General features: G+C 34.2%; 6 protein-coding genes across 7 annotated transcripts; 5 read left to right on the forward strand and 1 right to left on the reverse strand.

The window, feature by feature from the left end:
• Nucleotides 1-301: 301 nt before the first annotated feature.
• Nucleotides 302-5,592, forward strand: LOC124950869 (wee1-like protein kinase). Of its 2 annotated transcripts, XM_047498284.1 has the most exons (5): nucleotides 317-448; nucleotides 530-946; nucleotides 1,336-1,660; nucleotides 1,768-2,650; nucleotides 2,752-5,592. In XM_047498284.1, exons 2-5 carry the CDS (start codon nucleotides 697-699, stop codon nucleotides 3,064-3,066), a joined length of 1,773 nt encoding a protein of 590 aa, XP_047354240.1. In that variant the 5' UTR covers nucleotides 317-448; nucleotides 530-696; the 3' UTR covers nucleotides 3,067-5,592. The 2 variants fall into 2 exon arrangements, with proteins under 2 accessions (XP_047354239.1, XP_047354240.1); XM_047498283.1 differs by having other exon boundaries at nucleotides 302-946.
• LOC124950872 (prenylated Rab acceptor protein 1) lies at nucleotides 5,130-7,157 on the reverse strand. The gene is made up of 5 exons (XM_047498292.1): nucleotides 7,070-7,157; nucleotides 6,741-6,783; nucleotides 6,362-6,595; nucleotides 5,963-6,162; nucleotides 5,130-5,862 (listed from the first exon to the last, which is right to left on the reverse strand). Exons 2-5 carry the CDS (start codon nucleotides 6,776-6,778, stop codon nucleotides 5,756-5,758), a joined length of 579 nt encoding a protein of 192 aa, XP_047354248.1. The 5' UTR covers nucleotides 6,779-6,783; nucleotides 7,070-7,157; the 3' UTR covers nucleotides 5,130-5,755.
• Nucleotides 7,158-7,223: 66 nt separating this feature from the next.
• On the forward strand, nucleotides 7,224-10,573 carry LOC124950871. The gene is made up of 3 exons (XM_047498291.1): nucleotides 7,224-7,492; nucleotides 7,579-7,884; nucleotides 8,192-10,573. Exons 1-3 carry the CDS (start codon nucleotides 7,358-7,360, stop codon nucleotides 8,390-8,392), a joined length of 642 nt encoding a protein of 213 aa, XP_047354247.1. The 5' UTR covers nucleotides 7,224-7,357; the 3' UTR covers nucleotides 8,393-10,573.
• Nucleotides 10,574-11,618: 1,045 nt separating this feature from the next.
• Nucleotides 11,619-25,221, forward strand: LOC124951148 (pneumococcal serine-rich repeat protein-like). The gene is made up of 7 exons (XM_047498979.1): nucleotides 11,619-13,874; nucleotides 15,021-16,500; nucleotides 17,949-18,004; nucleotides 18,199-19,335; nucleotides 19,463-19,526; nucleotides 20,805-21,948; nucleotides 23,496-25,221. The coding sequence occupies exons 1-7, from the start codon at nucleotides 12,584-12,586 to the stop codon at nucleotides 25,107-25,109; spliced, it is 6,786 nt and encodes a 2,261-aa protein (XP_047354935.1). The 5' UTR covers nucleotides 11,619-12,583; the 3' UTR covers nucleotides 25,110-25,221.
• On the forward strand, nucleotides 14,344-16,896 carry LOC124951000 (pneumococcal serine-rich repeat protein-like). Its single transcript, XM_047498660.1, has one exon. It carries the CDS (start codon nucleotides 15,062-15,064, stop codon nucleotides 16,502-16,504), a length of 1,443 nt encoding a protein of 480 aa, XP_047354616.1. The 5' UTR covers nucleotides 14,344-15,061; the 3' UTR covers nucleotides 16,505-16,896.
• LOC124951001 (pneumococcal serine-rich repeat protein-like) lies at nucleotides 17,283-19,505 on the forward strand. The gene has a single exon (XM_047498661.1). It carries the CDS (start codon nucleotides 18,225-18,227, stop codon nucleotides 19,350-19,352), a length of 1,128 nt encoding a protein of 375 aa, XP_047354617.1. The 5' UTR covers nucleotides 17,283-18,224; the 3' UTR covers nucleotides 19,353-19,505.
• Nucleotides 25,222-25,603: the final 382 nt, after the last annotated feature.

Below are 25,603 nucleotides of genomic sequence, written 5' to 3' on the forward strand. Positions count from 1 at the left end.
CATTATTTTCAAATAGTCAAAGAGATATGACTATTTAGATAGTTAATATCTTTTTTTTTTATCTCATTGCGAAATTTATCTAAAAAGTTATGAAAAAGAATGATTAATTTTTAAAATCACCTAGAAATTTTCAGGTTATCTAGGGATATTTGGAACACCCTATATTTAATATTAAATATTTATCAACTGCTTTTAAAAATAAAAATATACGCTTTTCTTTCTTTCTTTAAACCTAATAAAAATTCAAAATATTACATTCGTAATGTGAAATTCGGATATTGTTTAAAAAATTATTAGTGATCATAAAAAGCAAGCAGATGTCGCAATTGCACATAGCCATTGTTAGCGAAGTTATCGAATAAATGTAGATTTTATATTTACTTTTGAACGTATTTTTCGTTAACAAATTGTTTTATTGGTTTGTAAATAGTGAGAAGTCACTTAATTGGTAATTAGTATATCTAATAGAGAAAAAGAAAAAAAGAGTGAAATAATATTGGTATTACAAATAGCGTGTCTCATTTTCAAGCTCGTGCCACCCGCCATAACGAACGCTTCTTGATACGAATAGTTCGTTTGAATGAATCTTTCGAACGTGCTCGGGTTTTGTTAATTGGTGTGAGTTTTTTGGTGTGGCATTTTTAATGCGCACAAGATAATTGCATGCGAATTGACTTATGGTGACAATTTGAAGTCATGGAAGTGGCACGAAAGTTGCATTTTGATGCGTGTGATATAGAAGATGAGGAACTTAATATAAGCAGCCTTGGAAACAATTCGAGTTGCGATATCGAAGATGTTTTTGATTCTTCGACCGAGTATTCCGGATGCTTATCTACACTTCAACCGAAAAAATTGTCTTTCACTAGTCCACCTGCCTGCGATCTCAATGAAACCTTTACAGTACCACACAATAATAACAAAACACCGGCCATCAATGTGACAGGTTAGAAATAAAAAAAAATAATTTAATAAATGTATATATAGATAACGTGTGTGTATAAATATATGTAGACATATTCGAATACACACATACATATATACACACTAAATATTTGTAAACAAACATTAGTATATTTGCAATTGAAAACAATGCTATCAATGAAATATTAATCATTAGAATGCAGTCTGCTTTGTCTTATGATATATGTCTATTTGCTTAAAACATCTATTAGCTATACAATTAAGAGAATTCTTTAAATAGAATTATATGTGTGTGTTCAAAACATTAAGGTTAACTTATAGGTAGTTCCTTAATGTACCTTGTGGATATAAGAAGATTTATTATTTAATTTTATATCAAATACATATTTAATACCTCAACTTATAATATAGGACCTTCTGGAATAAAAATTCCATCTCGTGAAACTGGCTGTTCACAAAAAATGTCTCTAGCTTGTAGCCCACCATACAAGCGTGTCAGAGCATTAAGATTGTTTGACTCACCTGCTACACCTAAAACATTAATGGAAAAAAGTACAATGCATACTCCACTTCCTTCTAAATGTACTAGACTTTTCTCGCTAGAAAAGCCTAGACCTGTAGCTAGCAGTTACCAAAGTAAATCAGATAGACCTGCAGCCAATGTTAATCCCTTTACACCAAATGGAATGTTATTAACAGCAAGAAAGAGAAGTAGATCAAAGCGTAGTCTTAATGGGTATAGATATAAACTATTCTGTATTGTAAAATTTATTTCATTTTATATTTTATTAAGTATGTCTAATTATTGTTTTTTGTTTTTTTTTTTTTTTTTATATATATCAGATCTCCTGATGTTCAAAATAATAAATTTGATCTTGCTGACTCTGAGGATTCTGAAAATGAAATAGAGCAACCTACTAAACGTGTAGCTTTACATGAATCTAACATTCCCAGGTACCATAGAGAGTTCCATGAACTTGGTTTAATTGGTACTGGTGAATTTGGTTCTGTTTATAAATGTATTAATAGATTAGATGGATGCGTTTATGCTATTAAAAAAAGCATTAAACCTGTAGCTGGAAGCATAAATGAAAAAAATGCATTAAACGAAGTATATGCACATGCTGTTCTTGGCAAACATCAACATGTTGTACGATATTATTCGGCATGGGCAGAAGATAATCATATGATTATACAAAACGAATATTGCAATGGTGGTAGTTTGGCAGATGCCATTTTAACTTTGCAAAAAGAAAAGAAACATTTGTCTGAAGCAGAAATGCGCCAGTTATTGTTACATGTTGCTGAAGGTTTAAGATATATCCATAGTGTCCAGTTAGTACATATGGATATTAAACCAGGAAATATATTTATTTCAAAGGAGAAAAGGCTACTTGCTGTTAATTATGATTCAGCTGATGATGGTTTTGACGAAGAAGAAATTGTTGAAGAAGAAATCACATATAAAATAGGAGATTTGGGTCATGTAACATCTATTAGTAATCCACAAGTTGAAGAGGGTGATTGTAGATATTTGCCAACTGAAATCTTACATGAAGATTTCAATCATTTAACAAAAGCTGATATCTTTGCCTTGGGTCTTACGGTATATGAAGCTGGTGGTGGTGGTCCACTTCCCAAGAATGGTCCAGAATGGCATGATATTAGAAATGGAAATTTAAAAGAATTATCGCCCTATAGTAGAGATCTCAATGATTTGCTAAAGGTAAGTTTCTGTAAATTAATTACTGCATAAGAAGTTATAATATTTGTTTAATAGCATGATATATTAGTACTATTTAAGAAGAAAAATAATATTCTTTGCAGTTAATGATTCATCCAAATCCTGAAATGAGGCCTTCAGCTATATCACTTATTCAACACAGAGTACTATGCCCATATGGAAATAAAACAAAAGCTCAGCTTCGGCGTGAATTAAATGCTGAAAAATTGAAAAATGAGATTTTATCAAAGCAATTACAAGAAGCAGCAAAGTGTATTAAAACATTTGCTCCAAACGTAGCTGCAATAAATGGCACAGTAAATTCTGAAAGATATAGATTAAGATCTGCAACAAATAGAATCTCAAACAGAGCTATTGGCAAAAAGGTCAATCGTAGCAATAGTACTACAAATTTTTAAATGTTATGTATTGCTTTTACACTTTATTAAGAATACAAAGAAGATAAAGGTGCTACAGAATAGTAGTTCTGCAAAGCATTTTCATCTTAATATTGTGATATCGTATTAATTTTAGTTTCTAAATAAGGGTAAGCCAGCCAATTTATAAACTTCATATCATTGTAATATTATAGAACATTGATTTCATTCTTATTTATAAAATAGATTTATTATTATTAAATCTTGTTTTGGAAGGTAAGTGGATTTTGAAATCAACAAGAAGAAACAATATTAAGTGTAATTTATAAGTAACATTTGATACAATGGTAATATTTCAATGATATAAAGTGCAGTGTGTAATTGCATGGAACTATGACTACTACTTTTTACTGTGATGAAGACTATTTAGTGTTAAACAAAAACTAGGAATTTTATTTGAGGAATTTCTTTTGCTTTTGTTGTTCAGAACATCTTGAACAAAGTAAAATCACAAAATATTTCATGTTACATAGCTCTATTATTCTTGATTATCACTGTTACGAATATATTCATCTTTTTTTACTGAAGAATACAGTTGATGAAAGTAGTAATATCAGTACAACATGACACAATAATGATTTATTATGATGGTTGTACATTTTCTAAACTTCTGTGCAAAATAAATCAATGCACTTAATGTTTATAAATCCAGTAAATGAATTTAACCAAGAAAGTATTTTTGCCATTTAAATTTCATCAATTTTATGTCTTCTTAAATTTATCATTTTATTAGATATTAAGTATCATTATTTTACCAAGGGATTAAGGTATCAGTTAAAGTGAAATTATGCTGTGTTAAATTTATAACATAGCTTTTTTTTGTGTACACTAGCAAATAACAGCAAACTTTGTGTGAATTTGCTTTATCATTATTAATTTTTTTTTTCTTTTTTTTTTTCTTTTTCCTCTTTTTTTTTTTGCAAAATATGTACACAAGTCTTATCTTTGATTTTTTTTTTCTGTGTGTTACAAATTATTACATTTATTTCAATTTTATAAATTTGATATTTCTTGCATGTTCACAATTATTTTTATTGTTTTATCTGAATATTAATTCGTAATACATTTATTATCCATTCATTGACATTAACAATACTTACTATTTTTCGTTTTAGAAAGCTTGCCCTATCCTTAACTAGTTTATTAAATCTAAACATCATAATGATAAAAGAACAATTTTTTTTTTTTATCTATATTCACATGTATTAATATTTATAAAGGCTCAATTATTAATTTAGTATTAATTATTCAGTAAAATAGACTCCACATGACTAAATTCATTTAATATTTTTCTGGCAGTGACTGAGCGCATTTTACACAAATTTAATGTGCTTTTAATTTATATTTTTCAGACATATTATATCATTTTTTGATGCATGTAATTAAATATAATAAAGACAAAAAAGGTTGTGTCAATTAAATAATAAATTTTTGTTCCATAAATTTTAAATTTAAAATATTTTTAAAAAGGTATTTTTTTTTTTTTTACAATATAATTATCTATAATACGAACATTCATCAGGTATTGAATCATACTTATTTGTAGTATGTTTATGTTCATAATAAGATATTTAGCTATAATAAACCATGTTTCGTTGAATGGACAACTTCTATGTAATAAATATTGTCAGTTTTTTAATTAGCATGAGATAAAAATAAATTCAGCTGATTATAGTTATGTATGTATCAGTTTTAGTACACATAATTTCTGCATTGTGACAGAGTATTCAAAAATTATATATTTTTTACATCATTTATTTTGCCTCGTTTTCAAACAATATTGGAATACAAGTCTAAAATAGAATGTATAATAGCATGTGTAGCATTACGACTTTAAAGTTCACATTTATTATTCAAATGATACATGAATTTATTTCTTTTAACAAGTCTTTGTAATACCCAAATTTGTCTTATATAACACAAATTTTGTTCAATTCCGTTTTCTTTGCTTTTGTTTATTAAGCATAAGGAATATAAAAGAATGTTTTGATTAAACATTTAACTTTAATAAAATTTATTGCTTATTTTGATTCATTTTATATGTAAACAATAATAAATTTTGTAACATGTTTGTATTACAATAACGATTATATAACCTAATATTAAGTTTGTAATAATTTTAACTTACATATAATTACATTTGTAAACCATCGTTTTTTTTGTATTTAGACCTAAGTTGATCTATCATAAAACTTACCTATATAAATTAGGTAAGTAAAACAATGGAAGTTAATATGTGCCAATGAGGATGGATCCTGATTCCTGGCAGAGAACTGATGTTTTCCATTTTTCATATAAATATAGTATTATTTTTTTATTACTAATATAATTATTACAATAAATAATAATAAATTACAGTATCTTTTTTATTTATTTTTATAATATATGATTTCCATAAAATTTGTCACGTTCATGCAAATTTAAAATTGCAATGGAAAACAGAGTAGATACAGAAGAGACATTTTATCAAAAGTAAAGAATCATGACAATATACAAAATAAGAGAATGCAATTCTCTTTCAACATAGTTTTTAAATATAAATATATTCCATTTTCTGGTTCATATTTTTTTATTTTTATACGTGAATAAGATGTGTAAATTATTACTTTCATAAAAAACCGTTTTAGTTTCTTTTTTTATAATTGTAATTGTTTTCATATTTAAAATAACTTTACACTTCTTCAACTACTAATGTATCAAGTTCTTCTTGTCCCGGACATAAAACAGAGTCAATATTATAAAAAGTTGCATGAAGTGTTATTAGAAACAAGGATGCGCCTGTAATAAACATGCATATATTTAAATTTGTTCTGATCCTTTTAGTATCTTTGTATAAATATCAAGTCATAGTAATGAATATAATTTTTCTTTATCTTACCAAGTACCCAAAACAAGTATTGTCCAGCACCAACCAAATAAAAGAAAGGTAATGAACAAATCCCAATTAATGCATATAATTGAGCTAAAGTTAATCTATGACCAAGAATCAATAATCTTTTATTAGTATGCCATTTAGTTACCATATAATAAATTCCAAAAAGTATTGTAATAAGAAGGAGTAATAAACCCGATGTAATCCTAAAATAATATTGTACAAATAACATTAGGTATTTAAAATATGACAATACAATACAAAAGTAACATAATTTATTTTTAACATAAATTATAAATTTGATAATTTTTATATATATATATATATATATATATATATACTATTCCTTATTATATAATTTTTCTTAATAAATTCTATATTGTAAATATTATTCATAGAACTTACAGACAATATATAAATAATCCAATGAATACAAAGAGATAGTTGCTCTGGAAGTATTCAATGTTCTTCACTATTCTTTTACTTAATATTGACACGCTTTGAGGTGATCGAACATAATTAGTATTTAGAAATAATCTCCAAGGTTTTATATTAGCTTTCGTATATTCAATCAATGCTTGAACTTGAGGATATCCTAACTTATTAAATTGAAGTTGTGGCAATTGTAAGAAATTAGATCTAATAATATAAACAGATTAAAAAAATTAGTTATATTAAATTATATGTTAATATATACATACTACGTATACAAATATGATAATAGATTGTAAAAAACATATGTGTATACAGATATGTATTTTATATGTTTTAAATGTATCTTTACCCGCTTATGTTATTATTTTTAGGTGGTTGAACTTGCATCTTTCCTGAAATTATAATATTCGTATCTATTATTTTAGACTTTTATAAATATAAATAGCACCAATTGTATTAAAATATAGTAATATTTCAGTTCGACCAAAAATGCAATTGAAGCTAGATATATATATATATATATATATAAATATTCTGAGAATAAATATTAATCATATATTGTTGATTATCAAACAAAAATTATTGACATATTTGAAACAAAATAACAATAGAATTTATAACGTTAAATTCATATGTTGATTAAAATTTTTAATTCTTATTTTAAAAAATATTTTTCACCAAAATTCAATTTAAAAAAATATGATAAAAGCAGCCGAAAAATGTTTTAAGCATCTCAATTGTTTCTATTGTTAAACTTTACTCATTTCCGATATTCAGAATTTATTACTTCTCTAGGGGAATTTGTTTCGCTTAAATTGTAACCATGATGTCTGTTCCTACTTAATAGTTCAGAATAGTTAAGAAAATGAAAATGGCCGATTAAAGTTATTGTCAGAATGTGTAATATAAAGATAAGTTATTTTACAATGGAATTCTTCGAGAATATTTTGAAATTAAGACAGGGTAATGCGACCAAAATTATACAGTATAATGGTGATACACTTATTACAGACAGCTGTAGAGGTTTTGCTAACAAAAGTTGGTTTCGACATTCTGAAGAAAATTTCATTTGCAATTACGCCTGTAGAGCCTGTCAGCATTGTAAGTTATCGATACAATCAATATATTATAAATTTTATTTAGTTTATCAATAATTTATTTACAATTATTGTTTTTACATATCTAAGCTCTCTTGGTGCAAGGAATTTGTCCCCGCTAAAATGCTTTTGGCAGACTCAAGGCCGTTTAGTAACGGCCACGTTACGACTGACGAGGAATATAATTTTAAACGAAATACATTTCGACCACGTTTAATATCAGAAAGTTCGGTCGTTTCAGAAGACAATTATGAGATTGTTTTCGAAACAGATTCTGAAAATATTTATGACAGCGATTTTAATTACAGTGAATCGACCGATGATAGTCAAAATGAAAATGAAAGTGATTGTGAAATAACTCAAAATGAAAATACATACAATTATCAAACTCGTAAGGTAAAATCTTGAAATAATGAAATATATATATATAGAGAGAGAGAGAGAGAAAGAGTATTTTAACAAATTTTTATAGTTTTTAAAATTTTATTTTAAAATAATGAAGACATATAAGATCTGAATCATAGTAATTATATATAAATAATATAAAATAACGTGTAATACTTTAAAATCGCATAGTCATGTCTGATGCAATAATAAATTATCCTTTATTGCCATGAAATACTAATACAATGTTACAACATATATTTTATTACTAACATTATTTTGTATGTTATTATTTTATCACATTGATAATATATTGCAGGTGACATTTAATCTGACACCAGTTGTACATACGATGGTACAGTGGGACTATGCATATCGTGCTGCTCGGAAAGGTCCATGGGAGGAAATGGCCAGAGATAGAGAAAGGTTTAAAGGACGCATTAATTGTATTCGATGTATCCTTGAACCTATTCTACAAATTCAACATCGCACTCATATATGGCAAGAACGATTTGCATAGTGGGATCAATAATTGTTTATTATCTGTACAAAAGAAAATTTTTCACGAAGGTTGCTGAAATCACTAAGGAAAGGGATAAATATTTTGCAATAAAAAATAATATGTATAATAAAAGTCTTCCAAAAAGAAAATAGAAAAAGGCTGTGAATGTATAGTTTAGAACAGGGATTCCCAATAGTTACTAAATTTAAATAAAAAACATCCAGAAATCTTAATAATATATGTTCAATAGTATGAAGTAAATGATGGAACAAAATGTATATTTCTTGTTTAATTGCAATAACAATTCTTTTACAGAAAAAATAAAGTTGTCAATAGACAATGCATTGGTCTAAATAAGAAACTATGGAAATTAGAATAAAGAAATCATTTGATGCATGCAATGGGTCACATTCAAAAACACTTTTGATATAAGATATTTGTAATTTTTATTTAAATATGTGGGATCCCAGTATTTCTTCACAGTTTCATATTTTTATTCAAAAGGGTTAAAAGATTTGTTATTTGTAATTACTTTTGGAACGTAAATATATTACTAAAGAGAGCAGATAAATTGCATAAAATAATAAAATTAGAAGTTTCCATAATAATTTCAATTTTAGCAAACATTTTTTTATTATTCCAAATATAATATTATATATAAGCGATATATTATTTTAATATTATCTAAAATGTATATTTATAAGTATTGCATTCAAATAATTTCTTTCACGTAATATTAAACTAAATTGCCGAGCATAAGTAGAATCATTGATAGCATCTGGAATATCTCTAATAACAAAAACATATTTTTTATATTATGAAAACCAAAGAAGTATAGTTATGTGTCATTGAAACATGCAAAATAAAACACTTAAATAAGTCATTCTTATAACGCATTTCTTTATTAATGTATTAATATCTATTATAATTATTATCTTAAACTTAGAAATGCTTTGTAGAAATTTCAATGAATTATTGAATTTTATTTCAATTAATATTTATAAGTAGCAATTTTCGAACGATAATGAAATACATATTTTTAATTTATAATAGAAAATGAAATAAGAAATAACAAGTTTATGATCCAAGTTATATATCCCAAAAAATTCAGCAGCCTTGTGAAAGGTATTGAAGATTTTTCTTAAAGCGTTTAAGCTTAATCTGGAGGAAATTTTAAAAACAATAAATATTATATACAGGATGATATATTTAAATGGGAACATTAAACAATTCTTTATTGTTTATTAATTAAAGTTAGATATTTAAAAAGAAATCATTTTAAAGAAAAATCTTCTACCACCATATTTATCCTTTCATATGCTATAACTTTATCCTAAAAAATAATATTTTACATTAATAAGCAACCAAGATGTTTAGATGGTTTTCTTTAAATGTTTCACCCTGTATATTTGTAATATGTATCAAAATTAGATGAAAATGCTATAAATCAGTAAACTCATACTCGACATATTGACAGCACATTTCCGCGTGTTTTTGTTTTACACATTTTATGTAATATATATGTATATGTGTTATATAATATATATGTATATGTGTACATATGTATATATATATATATATATATATATATATATATATATATAACACATTAAATTATTATACAAAAATTATTTTAAACTGCATAATTATCAAATGTATATAACAGATTTTTAATGTATCACAATACGTTCACAGTACAAATATTATGATTTTTATGCGCACCATATAAATATGTATATATATTATATGTATATGAGAAAAATACGTAAACTCAATAAATTCAACGATTTGAGTAATAAATAATATAGGTGCGAACTCTCGAAAAAATGCGAGAAGAAATGGGCAGAACGTGGAACGATATGTGCGATACGTAACTTCACTGCTATTTTTAAATCCGTCAATAGTTGACTAATCAAAAATCACCGTTTTATATGCTCTTCACATTCCTAAAAAAATTCTCTACTAGTAACAATAATTAGTAACAATACTAGTAACAATACTAGTAACAATACATAGATTAAAGCGTTCTGTTTATTAATAATAAAAATCGTTTCGCTGTAATAATATGCGCGATCGAAAATGTTGATAGAAACGTGCAAAATTTTGTACACTACTCAATAAAGCTTTGTATAAAACTTAAGAAGATTATTTCACGAAAGAAACAATCTGGATCAGTAAATATTTGGCATTTTTAAATAATTCATTTTATGATCATGTATAATTCTCCTTTTTCATTTTTATATTTTGAATAGTTATTATTGTTAACAATTCATCGTATAGGAAATTAAAATATCAATAAACAAAAAATATATATGAAACGAATGTGTTATATAAATAAATGAAATGAAAAATTACTATAGATCCATACAAAACAGTCATTCAAACGATAATGTAAGAAAATGATGAAACAATCGACTTTGTCTCATCAACTTACGTATCTTCATAAACACATTCTTGATTTATTCGACTTTGTAATGGCTATTTATCCTATTATAAGAATCTCATCTTTCTATTTTAAAAATAGATCACTTTTTGTGATCTATAATCTTTTTCTCGTACTTTCTTAAACTCCATTATTACTGCATAAGAGATCATTCTATTTTTGTACACATTTTTATCTTGTATAAAGATTTACTCAAAAGAGGATAATGACGCGACACTTTCTGATAAATCAAATCAATGACGATGACGAATTAATATCTTATTGTGAAGAATGCATTCGTACATATGTATATATGTATATACGATGCTAGTGAAAGCGTGTGTAAAATGGTAACCATTTATAAATATGTGTTATGGACATTCGATGGCATAAGTAATCTTATATTTCTCCTTTCACTATGATATATCGAGATTGTGGTTATGGATATGCTTATCATTATGTTTGAAATATTCTATAAAACGCTAGATTAATAAAGAGACTATCAGATAAAATTGATTCTTAAACAATAATATCTATTAGTTTACATGATTTCGCTCATTATATAGATGATCATAAATTTCAATAGAAAGTAATTATCATATATTTTTTTGTATGTTATATTCTTTCTCTTTTTATAACCATAAAATGCGATATTAAAAAAAAAAAAAAAAAAAAGATCTAAATTGAGAAAAGAATTAAATTAAATAAAGATCTAAATTGATCTAAATATGATAAATCTAACGATCGTTACTTTTAATATATAAAGAAAAATTTCGACATTCTCTTTAGATATTTAAAATTGCTATATAGATGATTTTGTTTTATTAATTTTCTTTAAGAAAAAGAATTTCTTTTTTTAATAATATAATACATTCAAATAATAATACATGTATATATGTATATATATATATATATAGATAGATAAAAAAGGTGAGAATTATCTATATATGTTTCGATAAGTATCGACGCGATGGCGTGACTCGTATCATCTGGCTTCTTATTTTTCTTCGATACGACGTAATTACTGTTTCTATCAAAATCCAGCCATATTGTTATACTTTGAAATTTCAATCTCCCACTCCTGAGCAAGTGTACTTTGACGACGATGTAAACACTGTGCACATATATAAGCAAGGCGAATGGAAAGATTACGGTTCTTTTCGCTTTCAATGTAAAACGTGAAAAAATCTCGATTTTGTTTTTAACAGGATAAAATTTTTGCGTGTCGACATCTTCCTTTGCGATTAATTTGAATTCATATTACATTAGAATTAACACTAATAAGTATCATTGTACGTGATTGATGCATTAGATTATGCGAAAAAATAAAAATTGGGAATAAATCATTAAATGACAAATTTCATAAAAGTACACATTCGTTGATCTTATTAAAAATTTCATCGATGTTTAAACTTTTTTCATTAATCCTTTTCGAACGTATATTATTCAGTTCAATATGATAATTATATAAAACAATCCGAATTTGGGAGATTCTAGGAACAGAATTCTAGGAATGGAATAGAATCAGGAATTCTAGTTATGATTTTATTTAATTTGATATACAAAGTATATCTAGTTATTTCATGACCAGCAAAAAATCTTTTGCGAACTAGCGAATGATATATTTGAAAGAAGAAGATAAAAAGAAATAGATAGATAAAAGAAAGACGTCTCTTAAAGACAACATCTTGGAGAATAAACACAACAATATAGAGAGTGACAACGGGAATGTTTTTACAATTGTCCGATGAGGTATATAATTCGCGAAAGACAGAAATTCATCATCAATGTACGAAGTTCCATCCACGATGAAGATATACTTGGCATATTTTCTTCTTTGGGGTTTCATAAGCAACCAGCAGTCGGTTAAAGCTACGGAAGTTGAATCTTCGGCATCAGCATTGGCTGATGGCACGAGCGTTAACAATGACGCGGCTGTCCTTGACTCAAGTTCGTACAGTTGGTCGTCCGGTGATGATCAAAAGTCGATTGACTCGAACTCGTCTAACTTGATAATAGCAAAATCGAATGGAGAGATTTTAGCGAAGGCGATTTTGAGCAAACCGGTAGGTCCGAAGAGCGAAGTAGGATCAACAGGCACAAGTTATGGGAAAATTAATCCTGTTCTACAGGATGATCATGTTCCAGAGACCGGCGCATCGTTGGAGGCGACGGCAGAGGCGCAAACGAAGGAAGAATCAAAGGTTCAAGCTCGTGCCATGGAGGACAAAGCGAATAATGAAGTGACGGCGAGAGTGAAAGCCGATGCCGAAGCCGAAGCCGAAGCCAAACCCGAAGCCAAAGCCGAACCCGAAGCCAAAGCCGAAGAAGATAGAGCTCGAGTAATAGCCGAAGCGAAAACTCGTGCCGAGGTCGAAGGTAGAGTGCAGGCGGAGGTAGTTCGTCGAGCGTTGGCCCAGGCAAAAGCGGAAGCGAAGATACAAGCGAGTAAGGCAGCGAAAGCAAAGGCTAATGCTCTCGCGAAAGCGGAAGCTTACGTGAAGGCATCTGTAGCTGCTAATAAAGCTGCCGCGGATGCGGCCGAGAAGATGAAAAGAACTGTGACTGCGCGAATGGAGGCTACTATGAAATCAGTCGCCGCCCAAGCAGCACTTTCCGATGAAGAGATGGCATCTATGCGTGCAGTTGCCTTCGCGGCTGCGGTCCAGGCTGCCCAAATGCAAGCCTTGATCGCCGCCCGAGCTGGGGCTATCGCACAGAAAAAGAGTTTCTTTCAGACTTTAACAGCGAGCAAAATGGTCACGGCGAACGCACTTGCTGCCAATATAGTTGAGGGTAAAGCGATCGTCGCTAAACAGAAAGTCAACGAAGCTACGAACGAAACTCAAGCAGCTATTCTAGTTCAATCGATGGCCAACGACGAAATGTCAACGGCAACCTTAGTTCAAAATGAAGCTTTACCGGCAGCCATTACCACAAATGTTTTGCAAATCGCCGCACTCACGGAAGCTAATGCCGCGTTACAGGATATTCTTGCGGTCGACGTTCGTCAGGCAGAACTTTCGATCCCTGAAAGAAATCCTTTGAAAGCATTTATCCCAATTGATTATGAGGATTGATTTATATCCTCCTTTACAAACCTATTGATATATGCTCTCTCTCGTGAGCATTATGAAATACAGTTGTTAAGAAAAACGAACTTTTGCATATTCAATAAAACGAAATCGAAAGTAAATCGAAAACGAATTGTTTGTTTGTTAATTTTATTTTCTCATTACATCCAAAACTGTTCCTTTGCGTTTTTACGATCGTAATAAAATTTCACATACGTATAATGCACGAATAAGAATTTTCTTTGTAGACAAAATTTTTCTCAAATAATTGTTCTCAAGTTGTTCCCGTGTATATATTGAAAATCGAGCATTATTTTTTACTATATTATCCAATTTAATATTAATAGCTACCACAAAAGAAAATACGTATTTATATTGCATATACATACACATTTAAGCTTTATCATTCTATCAAAATGTTTTATTTTATAAAATATCAAATGAATTATCATTAATGTCGATTATTTAATAAAGGTAACGTTTTTTATTAACATTAAAAAGTAAATGTGTATTTACCTTTTTTATCGTTCCTTTCGTGTGACTAAAGTAGAATACAAGGCATACATTTTTTTCTTTTACGATGTAATTTAACGAATATTAAGATCATGCTGAAAACATATTTTAAAATAATATGTTACCACTAATATGGTATCATATTAGCAAGAAGATAGCAAGAAGATAGTAAGAAGATATATTTTTGGAAAATGATCAATGTCGAAGCTAAAAGTTAAGGTATACTTCAAATTTCATCTCTCGTAGCACTCATGCGAACTTATTCAAAGAAACTCGAATATGTTTGTTTCTTCATATGTACGAACTCGGAACATCATTAAGGCATTGATATAATTTCATGTAAAAACCAATGTTTATATTTCGAATGGAGGAGGATGCATTGATAAAGAGTAAACAAAAATTTAATGTGAGGAACATATATACGTAAGGAGAATTGAGTTTAAGAAACATACGAATTGTGATAATCGGGGAAGAGAGTCTAGACGTTGATTTTTCAAAAGAGGGGGAAGGATCTGCAAGTGTTCGGAGATTACTGAAACAATATTTTCGGAGGGAATTGACTTGTACATGTAGCTTGAAAGCACACATTCCTCATAGTATTTAGACAATTGCGGACGAATCGGTATATAACGAGCAGCCGCGAGGGAAGATCATCAATATTCGAATTCACAATCGAAGATGAACATCCTAACGATACTCGCGACAACACTTCTTCTGAGTGGCTTCGCCACGGCAGCAGAAAGCTCAAGCTCAAGCTCCGCGGCATCTTCGGCTTCATCATCATCCTCAGAGAGTAGAGGACAGTTGTTGCTTCCGTTAGAAAGGAGTTCTACCAGAAGCTTACTGGATTTGGTGAGCAGTGCTAGGAGCAATACTGCGATAACCGCATCGTCCGCAGCAGCTGCAAAGGCAACTCTTCGAGCGATTAAAGCTGCGAATTCCGCTCAAGGAGAAGCTTTGGCACAGGCGACTGCTTCTGCGGCTTCGAATGCAAAGGCACGCGCAACCGCGGCCGCTGCAGCGCAAGCCACTAACGCAGCCGTTAACGCGCAAGGGAAGGCTTCCGCGCAAGCTATTGCAACGGCAGAAGCAGCAGAAGCTTTGACTAAATCGGCACTCCAAGCCCAGTCCGCTGCGAGCAGCTCTAAATCAGAGGCAGCCCAAGCTTCAACCTCAGCTAATGCCGGAGCCGGTGCTCTTGCGACTGCTTCTGCTCAGGCCTTATCCGCGAAGAAGGCAGCCTTAGCCTACGCCTCCGCTGCCGCTGACGCAAGCACCGCAGCGGCCAAGGCTCGTGCCGCAGTTGCTGCTGCAGAAGCAGCCACTCGTACAGCCGTACAAGCCGAAAGAGACTCCACAAACGCAGCCTCTCTCGCAGCTAAAGCCCAAGCTGAAGCCAGAGCTGCTGCAGCCGCTGCTGCAGCAGCGAGACTCGCCGCATCAGCTGCCGCCGATGCCAGCGCACAAGCCGATGCAAGAGTCAGAACCGCTTCTATTGAAGCTGCCGCCAGCGCTCGTACCAAAGCATCCAATGCTCAAGCCACAGCCGAGGCTGCAGCCATAGCCAGGAGCAGCTCCAGGGACGCACAAGCAAACTGGGTTGACAACAGGTCTTCTGCATCATCGTCCAGTGCATCGGCCAGTGCATCGGTTAGTGCATCAGCCAGTGGAGAAGCCGATTCAGAAGCTGATTCAGATGCTAGTGCATCAGCTCGTTCAGCAGCCGATTCTAATGCTGGTTCATCTTCCGGTTCAGCCGCCGATTCAGCCGCCGATACAGCCGCCGGTTCAACCGCCGGTTCAGCTGCCCGTTTAAGTGCCGGTTCTGCAGCCGGTTCAATAGCACGTTCAGCTGCCGGTTCTACAGCCGGCTCATCAACTGGTTCAGGAGCCGGTGCATCAGCTGAAGGTTCCTCCAATGCCTCCTCCGGTACTTCCGCCGATGCCTCCTCCGGTGCCTCCTCCGGTGCCTCCACCGGAGCATCCGCTAGTGCCTCCGCCACTGCTTCTGCCGATAATTCCGCCGATAATTCTGCCGAAGCTCTTTCTAGCTCCTCCGCCGAGTCTTCGTCGTCCTCCTGGTCTTCTTCCAGCCAGAATATCTGGTCCCAGGATTGGTAGATCGAAAAAATGAAAGCTACCATATTCACCCAACAAATCATTTCGATGAGATATCTACTTTGAAGTAGCTTACCCAGCGAATTCTTGTACAGAAATGTCTAAATAATGCGGAATAGTGTCTAAATTGCTCTCAAATTGTAATAAAAATAAATTTGAATCTAGCATGTATATAATTTTATCATCCTCTATACTCTATATGTCTTACTTTCGTTTCGTTAGACGTTTTATGACAAACGTATCAAAATAATTCAGAGGATAGAAAAGAAGACACGATACGATGGATCTGCTATAATTGCGTTAACATTGCCAATTAATTATCTCTTTTTTCGGGCAGAAATTGCCAATTAATTATTTTTTTTTCGGGCAAAAATTGCTGATTAATTATCTTTTTTTCGGGCAGAATTCAATACTTATATCTAACTTCTTCTGATTTGATTAATTAAGTTTAAATTAGTACTATATTAAAAAAATAAATAATAAGTTAAGATCAAGTATATAAACAAAGAATTTAATATATATATATATATATATATATATATATATATATATATGTATATATAGCTTAATAATTATATATTTATAACTTAAAAATTAATATTAATAACCGAATAAATCAATATATGTTACTTCTACTTGTATTTCAACAAATTTTACGTGTTTTTACCCTTCCATCAAATTTTCGACTCAATAAATAAAATTTGCATTTGATTATCAATTGCTTGACAAAAGGAAAACATTTTAATCTCTTTACAAATGTTGTTAATAAGTGTGATGTATATAATGTCTTAAATTTAATAAAAGATTTCATATAAATGAAATACATTTCTTCATTTCTACTTTTGTCAAAACGAAAAATTCATCAATTATGCATACAAGAATGAACCATTTATTGTTTCGATCACTGAAAAATATTTGGAATAGCTGCATAAATACGAATGAAAAAATTCATTTAATATCTTAATCCATCTGTAATGGCTCGTGGCGGAATTATTGAATCATCTATAAAGAATTTATATATTTTTTTTATTTAATGTGAAAATAATGAAATATTAAACGTACAAACTAATATTTATTTGTATTTTTAATAGTTTTAATAACACGCCAAAAATTGCCTTCGATGATAATTTTCTATCGTTTATTTTAACTCGCTGAACGTATTGTTGCAATTGGTTCAACGAGCTTGTTATTTATTCGATATAAAATATCAACGTCCGAACGTTGTCTTCATTCTAAACATTTACAATAATCGTTATCGATTGTATCAATACGATAAAAATAATTATTAAGTATATTGTGCAAATCTTGCCAGAAGAATTAGGTAAACAAAAATACAAGAAAGATATATAATGAAAGTCTCATGGCAACATAAGACTATGGTTTACGAGGCTGTGTCTATTAAGTAGAATCTTTACGACAAGTGGGCTTTGATTTTCTTTGCCAACAGTGACAAGTGCACGGTAATAAACAAAAGAGACTGCGGCGTGATTGAATCAACAGCGGGTTAGAGTAAAAGCGAAAAAAGAGGAAAAAAGGAGAGGAATTTGTATACGGTGCTATTGGATGAGTGGTGGCGAAAGAAAATATTTTAAAAGAAGTTGATTGGTGTATTAGGACGAAGAACAGTAGGATAAAGTGTTTATACAATTGTTGCTGAACGTTGTAGGTATATAATCGCGTATTCGTATATGATTCAGTATCAATCTGCGAAGTACCATACAAGATGAACGTACAAGCGACACTCGTGCTTTGCCTGCTCGCATTGTTCGGCAGCGTGGCCCAAGGTGGGCCATCAAGGTTGTCTGAAACCAGTGATTCGTCCGCAGCATCTTGGTCCTCGAGTTCGTCTTCAAGCTCGTCCTTGTCCTCATCTCTGGCTTCGGATTCTGCTTCTTCTTCTGCTTCTGGTTCGGCTTCGGCTTCGGCTTCAGCTTCGGCTTCGGCTTCAGCAAGTTCGAGAAACGATAACAGTAGAGTTAAGGCATGGAAGAAGGGTAGAGGAGGTAGCGACAGCTTGGTACTGTCGAGTGATTCATCAGAAGATTCAAAAGCCAGGGAGCTCCTCGAGACAGACGCCGGATTAGGTGCGGCCGCTGCGTTAGCAAGAGCTACCGCGGATGCCCAAGCTAGAACAGCAGCAAGCGCCGATGCTACGGCTAATAAGGCAACTGCAAAGGCTCTTGTATTAGCCGAGGCTGCTGTAAGGGCGGAAAATGCAGCGATTGTAAGGATCCGTAGGGCTTTATCGGCAGCGCAAGCTCTCGTCTCGGCATCCAATCGTGCAAAGGCCGCAGCTAGAGCTGCGAGGGAAGCTGCTGCGAACTCTGCCGCTGCTGCCGCAAAAGCTTCCACTAATCAAGTGAAAGCCAACGCTGACTCGCTTGTCGCCAACAGAGCTGCAGCCGCCCTTCTTGCTGCTGCCGAGGAAGCCCTCCAGAAAGCCAGTGCTTCGCAGAATGCAGCAGCTGAAGCTGCTGCGAAAGCTCGTGCCGCAGCTAACGCGAATGCCGCAACCACCAGAGCCGCGGCCTCGGCCATACTCGCCGAAGCTCGTGCCAGAACAGCTATCACGAAAGCACTTGCCGCTCAATCAACGGCCTCCGCTCAGGCTACTTCCGCCTCTCAAGTACAAAATCGTGCGAATAACCTACAAGCCGAAACCGCTTCTTTAGCCCAATCCAGGGCAGAAGCCGCAATAGCTGCAGCTGCGGCACAAGCTGCCGCTCTCGCAGAAGCTAACGCTCAACTCGCTCGTCTCAGCAAAGCATCTGCAAGTGCTTCCAGCGAGGGTTCGGCTTCAGCCTCGGCATCAGCCTCGGCATCAGCCTCTTCGAGTAGTAGCAGCGCCTAATTACTCTAATCGACTACTACCTACCTTCGACGTCTCTGTGCGCTGCCCGTTTAACATCAAACCCTTTTTGTGGCACGCAATATCGCAGATTCACCAGATATGATCCTCAGTTTTGCCTAAGATAGGGCAATGGCAAAAAGCAGCAAAAGCAGATGCATTAACGATTCGAAAATTGTAATAATATCAATAAAATTCTTTTATCATCTCAAACATTTTCTTTATTTTAATATTTATGATTATCCTTATATTTCCTTTGATCTAACAAAAATCATATATGCATGATTAGATATTTAATATATGATGCTTCTATTTAAAATTAAACCCATATGTTTCTTCGTTTAAACTTTCGTTTACTACTTATTTTTGGACAATTACTATCTAAGTACAATTATTATGTGCAAAATAATGCTCTGTATTCAAGATCTTCGAATGTCCTGTATATGATTGTTCCACTTGTTTACACTAATGTACATATTATTGTAACATTGCAAAGATTTCAAATAAAATATATATTATAAAGAAAGAAATCTGTGTAATTAAATTTAATTGAATTTATAAGTTACTTTAAATCTGTAGTGGCTTTTAAGATTGATTTCATGATTGTCATGATATCAATGACAAATCATTTATGACAATCATTCTTACGCTTATTTTAAACCTATAATTTTATATGATTTCCTTCTATACAAATTAGAAATTCTTTAATTCTGTTTCTGTTATAAATATTACGTATAATATTAATATCATTATTTTGTAATGATATTACATATTATATAAACATTATTATTTTATTATCAGAAAAAGAATTTCTTTTTATTATACTTGCACATTTATCCCATAGAGAGAATCGAGATTGCAGTTTATGGTCTACAGAAATTTTGACAAAAATATTCTTCATTTTCGAAAATATTATTCATATATCATAATATCTAGGTAGATTTGTGTTGCTGCCGTTATTAGCAAGAGATACACGTTTGAAGCCAATCAAACTTGTTAAAAATGATGTTGATATATAATGCGATATTATCAAAAATTTGAGAAAAATTCAAAAAAAGTTTGATTGACCTTGATTTTTACTGTCAATTTATATTATAATACTCACCGTTTTCTTTGAAAATCCGGTCGGCATTTACACGACAGACCGACAATATGACATCGTAATTTTGTAACTTTCTGGTTATAATCATAACAAAAAAGAAATTGTCTTGAAATTATTTAAAACATCATAGAAAATAGAGGAACGAAAAAAAGAGGATAGCTGAAAGAAGAAAGTAAGCGTCGGATGGCAGCGTTATCGGTACTCGGTAATATTTACGATAAATAAACGAGTTTATTATGACAATAGAATCGATAGCGGGAGGAAAATACATGCAGCAATATTTGGAGAAGCGCGGTAATCGCGTTGAATGTTTTTACAATTGCGTGTAACGGTATATAACCGGTGGATGATAGGTGGTTGTCACAAAGCTACGAAGTCCTACGAAAGATGAAGATCCCCTCGATTCTCGTAACGTGCCTTTTTACCTGGGGCTTGGCTGCCGGGAGTAGCAGCTCGTCCGCGGAATCTTCGGCATCAGCGACAGCGTCTTCAGATGCGTCCTGGAGCGCGTCCTCGAGATCGTCAGCTACCGGTAGAGCACCGAACGTGATTTTGAATAGGGCACCTCAATTAGGAGCTAGCGCGGCAGCGATCGCATCGGCTCGAGCCAGTACCTCAGCAAATGCTGCATCAGACGAAAAATCTGCCCGAGAAACGCGAGCGACCGCTTTGGCCCGATCAAGAGCTGCTGTTACGGCGGCAGCACGAGCAGCCGCAAGGACGCAAGAAGCCGTCGCGGCAGCAAAAGCCGCAAGTAGGGCCCAAGCGCTTGCTGCTGCTAAATCTTCGGCGGCAATTTCTGCATTGGCCGCTGGAGAGGCTGCCGCCCAAAAGGCGGACGCCGCAGCTCTCGCCGCATTAGCTGCTAATCAGAGATCTGTCAAAGCCGCAGAAAATGGTCTAGCAGTGCAGAATCGTGCGAATGGAGAAGCGGAACAGGCAAGTCGTGCGGCTGCTGCTAACCTTGCCGCGGCCATCCGTACCCGAGACAATGCTCTCGAAACGAGAAGAGAAGCAGCTCGATTGAAGGCACTAGCCACAGCTGCCGCTAACGCTAATAACAAAGCGACCAGTCTTGCCGAAGCTTCTGCGAACCAAGCAGCTGAAGCAAGCTCCGCTGCCGAGGATACTTCTTCCGCTCAATCTGCTGCGGTCGCTCAAGCTGAGGCCGCTGAAACGCTCAACGTAAATCTCGCTATACTCGAAAGCACCCAATCCTCCAGACAGGATTCCAACGTGGCCAAAGCTGAGGCTTCCGCCGCAGCCAAGGCCTCGCCTGGCACTGCCACAAGAGACGGAGTCAACCTTGGTCTCGCCTCTGATGCTGGTGCAGCTGCTCAACTAAAAGCCCAAGCCGCAGCATTGGCACGAGCAAGTAGCAGAATTAGTTCCGGCCCTGCGTTATCCGCATGGAAATGGAGGAACGAAGATTCTTCAGAATCGTCAACCTCTGCAATCGCCAGCTCTAGCGCCAGTTCCAGCTCCAGTTCTCGCAGCGCATCCGGAAACTAAATCGATTTCGAGACTCGTACAACGGTGCGACGATCGAAATCGTCTTAGCAAAGCGTTTACCAATACGAAAGATTCATGTATTCCAGAGCTCGATCACTTGTAAAAATGAAAAAATAACTGAAATTTTGTCATTCCAAAATTAATAATAAAGATTAACATGCTTTTCAATCGATTACGTTGTTTTGTCTTGACTTCTCTAGCTTCGTCAGATGTACAAGCATCTTTTATGTAATCGAACGGATAATTGTTCATTAATTAAAAATAAATATATTATAAAGAGAAACTTTATCTTTGTCTTTCTTTTTCCTTGTTTTATAAAAAGAAAATTACAAAATCTCGTTGATCGGAACAAGATCAATACCTAGTAAATAATGGTGAAATTAAATCCTGGTCGATGACATTTTTTTTACATGTTTTATATAATAAAGCTATTTTAGGATTGTTAAAAAAAAATATTACATGCCTATTGTATGTATTTTCCAGGATGATATTATCAACTTTCACACTCCATATGATCCAGGCTAAAATTTGAAAATAATTATTTAATGCCATTTACATTAATCGTATACTTCGATTTTGTTCTACGTTGTTCTAAGAAAGACACGGATTATTTGTTATTTTTCTCAAACGTCACGTATTTGTTACTAGTTACAATTATTTATGCAATTAACAAAGTATCGATTTAAAAATATCAGATATTATGATTTTATATTAGAAATCAATATATATGTATAAGTATATATAGATATGCATATATAACTTGATGAGATATAACATGTGTGTTCTTTAGAGTATATATATTATTAATTAAATTCTAATGCAATGATCTTTGCATAAAAATATATGCAAAATCATAATCGAAGTATCCAATCGAATAATCTTCACATGAAAACTATAATTTTTCAAGAATACTCGATATGTCATAAAATTGACATAAATAGTTATTCTTTAATAAACGATGTTTTACAAAATAATGAGAGTAACAGCGTTTGTTATTTAATGAAACAACATAATATAAATAATATAGATACTATCATAATAACAATATCTGTTTTATTTCTCAATATTATTGTTTCGAGTGGCTGAGATGTTTTAAGTGTTCGACTATTTTAACATAACATAAACAAGAGATAAGAATCGACTGTATTGATTAACAACAACAGTGTTTCAGATTTATATAATGTATAAAATAAAAAACTATCGATTCAATGCTCCAAATATTTAACAATAAATTTATGCCAATATAATATGATTCACTTTTTGATTTATAGGGGTACATATACAAGAGAAACCGTGAAAGAATAGAATGTTAAAAAGATGTTGAATCTTTTAAAAACAAACGATCAGGTAACAATACGGCAAAGGATAATAATTTAATATTTACAAGATATATTTAGGTAAAATTAAAGAAACGCATGTTAGTAGAGCAATAATGACGCAAAAACGTTCGCGTGCCGGCTGCGTATTCATACACCAAACAGATTTTTAAAAGCACTAAAGTACGGACAAAGCAAGTAGCGTGTAATGTTTAGACAGTTGTGCGATATGGTATAAAATGGAGGAGTAACGGTGCAGGTGCATCAATCGACGAAGACCCTACGAAGATGAAGTATCTCTCAACGCTCGTGTCGTCGCTCTTGTTGGGAGCCTGTGTGCTCAGTGTCCATGCCGACAGATCGTGGGCAGCATCGGATGCAAATGCTGAAGCGTCAGCCGCAGTGGAATCGCCTTCTCTTTGGGAAGATTCATCCAGTGCAAGCGCGGGAGCGTCAAACGCAGCGGAATCGTCATCTCTTTGGGAAGATTCATCCAGCGAAAACACGGGAGCGTCAACCGCAGCGGAATCGTCATCTCTTTGGGAAGATTCATCCAGTGCAAGCGCGAGAGCGTCAACCGCAGCGGGATCTTCATCTGCTTGGGAAGATTCATCCATCACAAACGCGAGAGAATCAGGGGCATCGGGATCGTTATCTAGCTGGGAAGATTCATCCAGTGCAAGCGCTAGCTCTAGCACAAGCGCAAGCGCTAGCTCTAGCTCAAGTTCTAGCTCTAGCATTAGCTCCAGCGCTAGCTCTAGCTCTAGTGCTAGTGCCAGCGCTAGTACAGAAGCATCTAACGAATCAAGAAGGGGTATCGCCATTGAGGGAGCCCTTGTAGGTACGGGGGCTGCAAGTACGGCTGCGGCATCCGCAGAAATGCTTTCGGACACCTTGGGATTGGGTCAATCTGCTCTTCAAGCACAAACAGCATCCGTAACGCAGGCTAACATTGCCAGCGATGCCAGCAACCAAGCTAATCGATTGGCGGCTGCCGCAGCAGCAGCGATGTCAGCCGCAGCTTCCGCTCAAGAGAACGCCGCGTCGTTAGCTCGAGCTTCGGCCAGTGCATCTGAAAGTGCGGCTAGTGCCTCATCGAAGGCCGAGGCGAGCGCCGAAGCGGCCAAATCGTCTGCGGAAAAATGTTTATTGCTCGCGCAAAACTCCGCACAAGCGCAAGCTCGCGCGACTGAACAATCAGAGTCCTCGAACAGAGACTCGGCTGCCAACGCGGCCGCCGCCGCGGAAGCCGAAAGGAAGGCCACTTTGGCTCTAAAAGCTATAGCTGATGCCAAGGCCAAGGCCGGTGTAGCCGTTGCCGCTCAGTCGGAGGCTGCTGCGGCAGCCGCAGCCGCTGCAAAAGCACGCGCCGATGCCGAAGCAGGTGCTAATTTGGCCGCAGCAGCGCGTGCCGTCGCCGCAGCCGAAGCTGCTGCTTCCAGACGAAATGATCGTCAAGCTGGTATAGCTCAAGCCGGAGCATCCGCCGCAGCCGAGACCAGAGCGCTTGCATCCTCCGCCGCAGCCACCGCTAAAGCAGCCGCTTACGCTAATGCCGATATCCGAGCACTTTCCGCAGCTGCTCTAGAATCCTCCATATCTTCGTCCTCTAGCACTAGTGCTTCCAGTGCATCCGCCTCATCCGCCAGCAGCGGTGCCAGCAGCGATTCCAGCAGCGGTTCCAGCAGCGGTGCCAGCAGCGGTGCCAGCAGCGATTCTAGCAGCAATTCCAGCAGCGATTCCAGTAGCCTCCTAGGAGATGATGCTTCAACCAGTGCCAGCAGCACAGCTGAAGCCGAGAGTAGAACTAGCTCGCTGATCTTAAACTAATCTCTCTTCCTTTGATCAGAACCGTCCGTCCATCTGTCCACCGATGGAGTATCCGAAGAAATGCGAGTTCGAGCTTACTTTCCACTAGACTAGAATCACGATTATGCTCAATAATAAATCTTTGATGGAACGAATACCTGAAAGATATTTTATAAGTGAAATTCTCATAAATGAATTCTTGCAAACCCGAAAACCAGTATATTTATCATTTATCTCCATATCCTAATCAATAGATTTCAACCAATAGATGATATTTTCTTACTCTCGCGTTCTATACTCTTAAGAATGTTGAAATAATGACGTTTTAATAGAAATGATCTTAAGAAGACGACCGTGTAATTTAATGACTTACTACCGCTGAATTATTAGAAGAAAAAGAAAAGGGAACACCGAGTGGTGCAAGATCCATTATTTGTCGTTTCTATATAATTCTGAGTATACGCGTAGTAGCTGTCCCATTGCCGATTGTGGGTGCGTCCGACGCTTGCGAGTGA

Source organism: Vespa velutina, chromosome 8, assembly GCF_912470025.1.
Source record: "Vespa velutina chromosome 8, iVesVel2.1, whole genome shotgun sequence".
NCBI classification, from domain to species: Eukaryota; Metazoa; Arthropoda; class Insecta; order Hymenoptera; family Vespidae; genus Vespa; species Vespa velutina.

Bases quoted from the DNA above. Each gene is read 5' to 3' on its own strand.
- LOC124950869 (XM_047498283.1), top strand. From the start codon at position 697: ATGGAAGTGGCACGAAAGTTGCATTTTGATGCGTGTGATATAGAAGAT. The intron at 947-1,335 runs GTTAGAAATAAA...CTTATAATATAG, and splicing joins ACCGGCCATCAATGTGACAG to GACCTTCTGGAATAAAAATT. The intron at 1,661-1,767 runs GTATAGATATAA...TATATATATCAG, and splicing joins TCAAAGCGTAGTCTTAATGG to ATCTCCTGATGTTCAAAATA.
- LOC124950872 (XM_047498292.1), bottom strand. From the start codon at position 6,778: ATGCAAGTTCAACCACCTAAAAATAATAACATAAGCGG. The intron at 6,163-6,361 runs GTAAGTTCTATG...ATATTATTTTAG, and splicing joins GGATTATTTATATATTGTCT to GATTACATCGGGTTTATTAC. The intron at 5,863-5,962 runs GTAAGATAAAGA...TGTTTATTACAG, and splicing joins ATACTTGTTTTGGGTACTTG to GCGCATCCTTGTTTCTAATA.
- LOC124950871 (XM_047498291.1), top strand. From the start codon at position 7,358: ATGCGACCAAAATTATACAGTATAATGGTGATACACTTATTACAGACA. The intron at 7,493-7,578 runs GTAAGTTATCGA...TACATATCTAAG, and splicing joins CTGTAGAGCCTGTCAGCATT to CTCTCTTGGTGCAAGGAATT. The intron at 7,885-8,191 runs GTAAAATCTTGA...AATATATTGCAG, and splicing joins ACAATTATCAAACTCGTAAG to GTGACATTTAATCTGACACC.
- LOC124951148 (XM_047498979.1), top strand. From the start codon at position 12,584: ATGTACGAAGTTCCATCCACGATGAAGATATACTTGGCATATTTTCTT. The intron at 18,005-18,198 runs GTTAGAGTAAAA...TATATGATTCAG, and splicing joins CGTGATTGAATCAACAGCGG to TATCAATCTGCGAAGTACCA. The intron at 21,949-23,495 runs GCATCCGGAAAC...TGTAATGTTTAG, and splicing joins CCAGCTCCAGTTCTCGCAGC to ACAGTTGTGCGATATGGTAT.
- LOC124951000 (XM_047498660.1), top strand. From the start codon at position 15,062: ATGAACATCCTAACGATACTCGCGACAACACTTCTTCTGAGTGGCTTC.
- LOC124951001 (XM_047498661.1), top strand. From the start codon at position 18,225: ATGAACGTACAAGCGACACTCGTGCTTTGCCTGCTCGCATTGTTCGGC.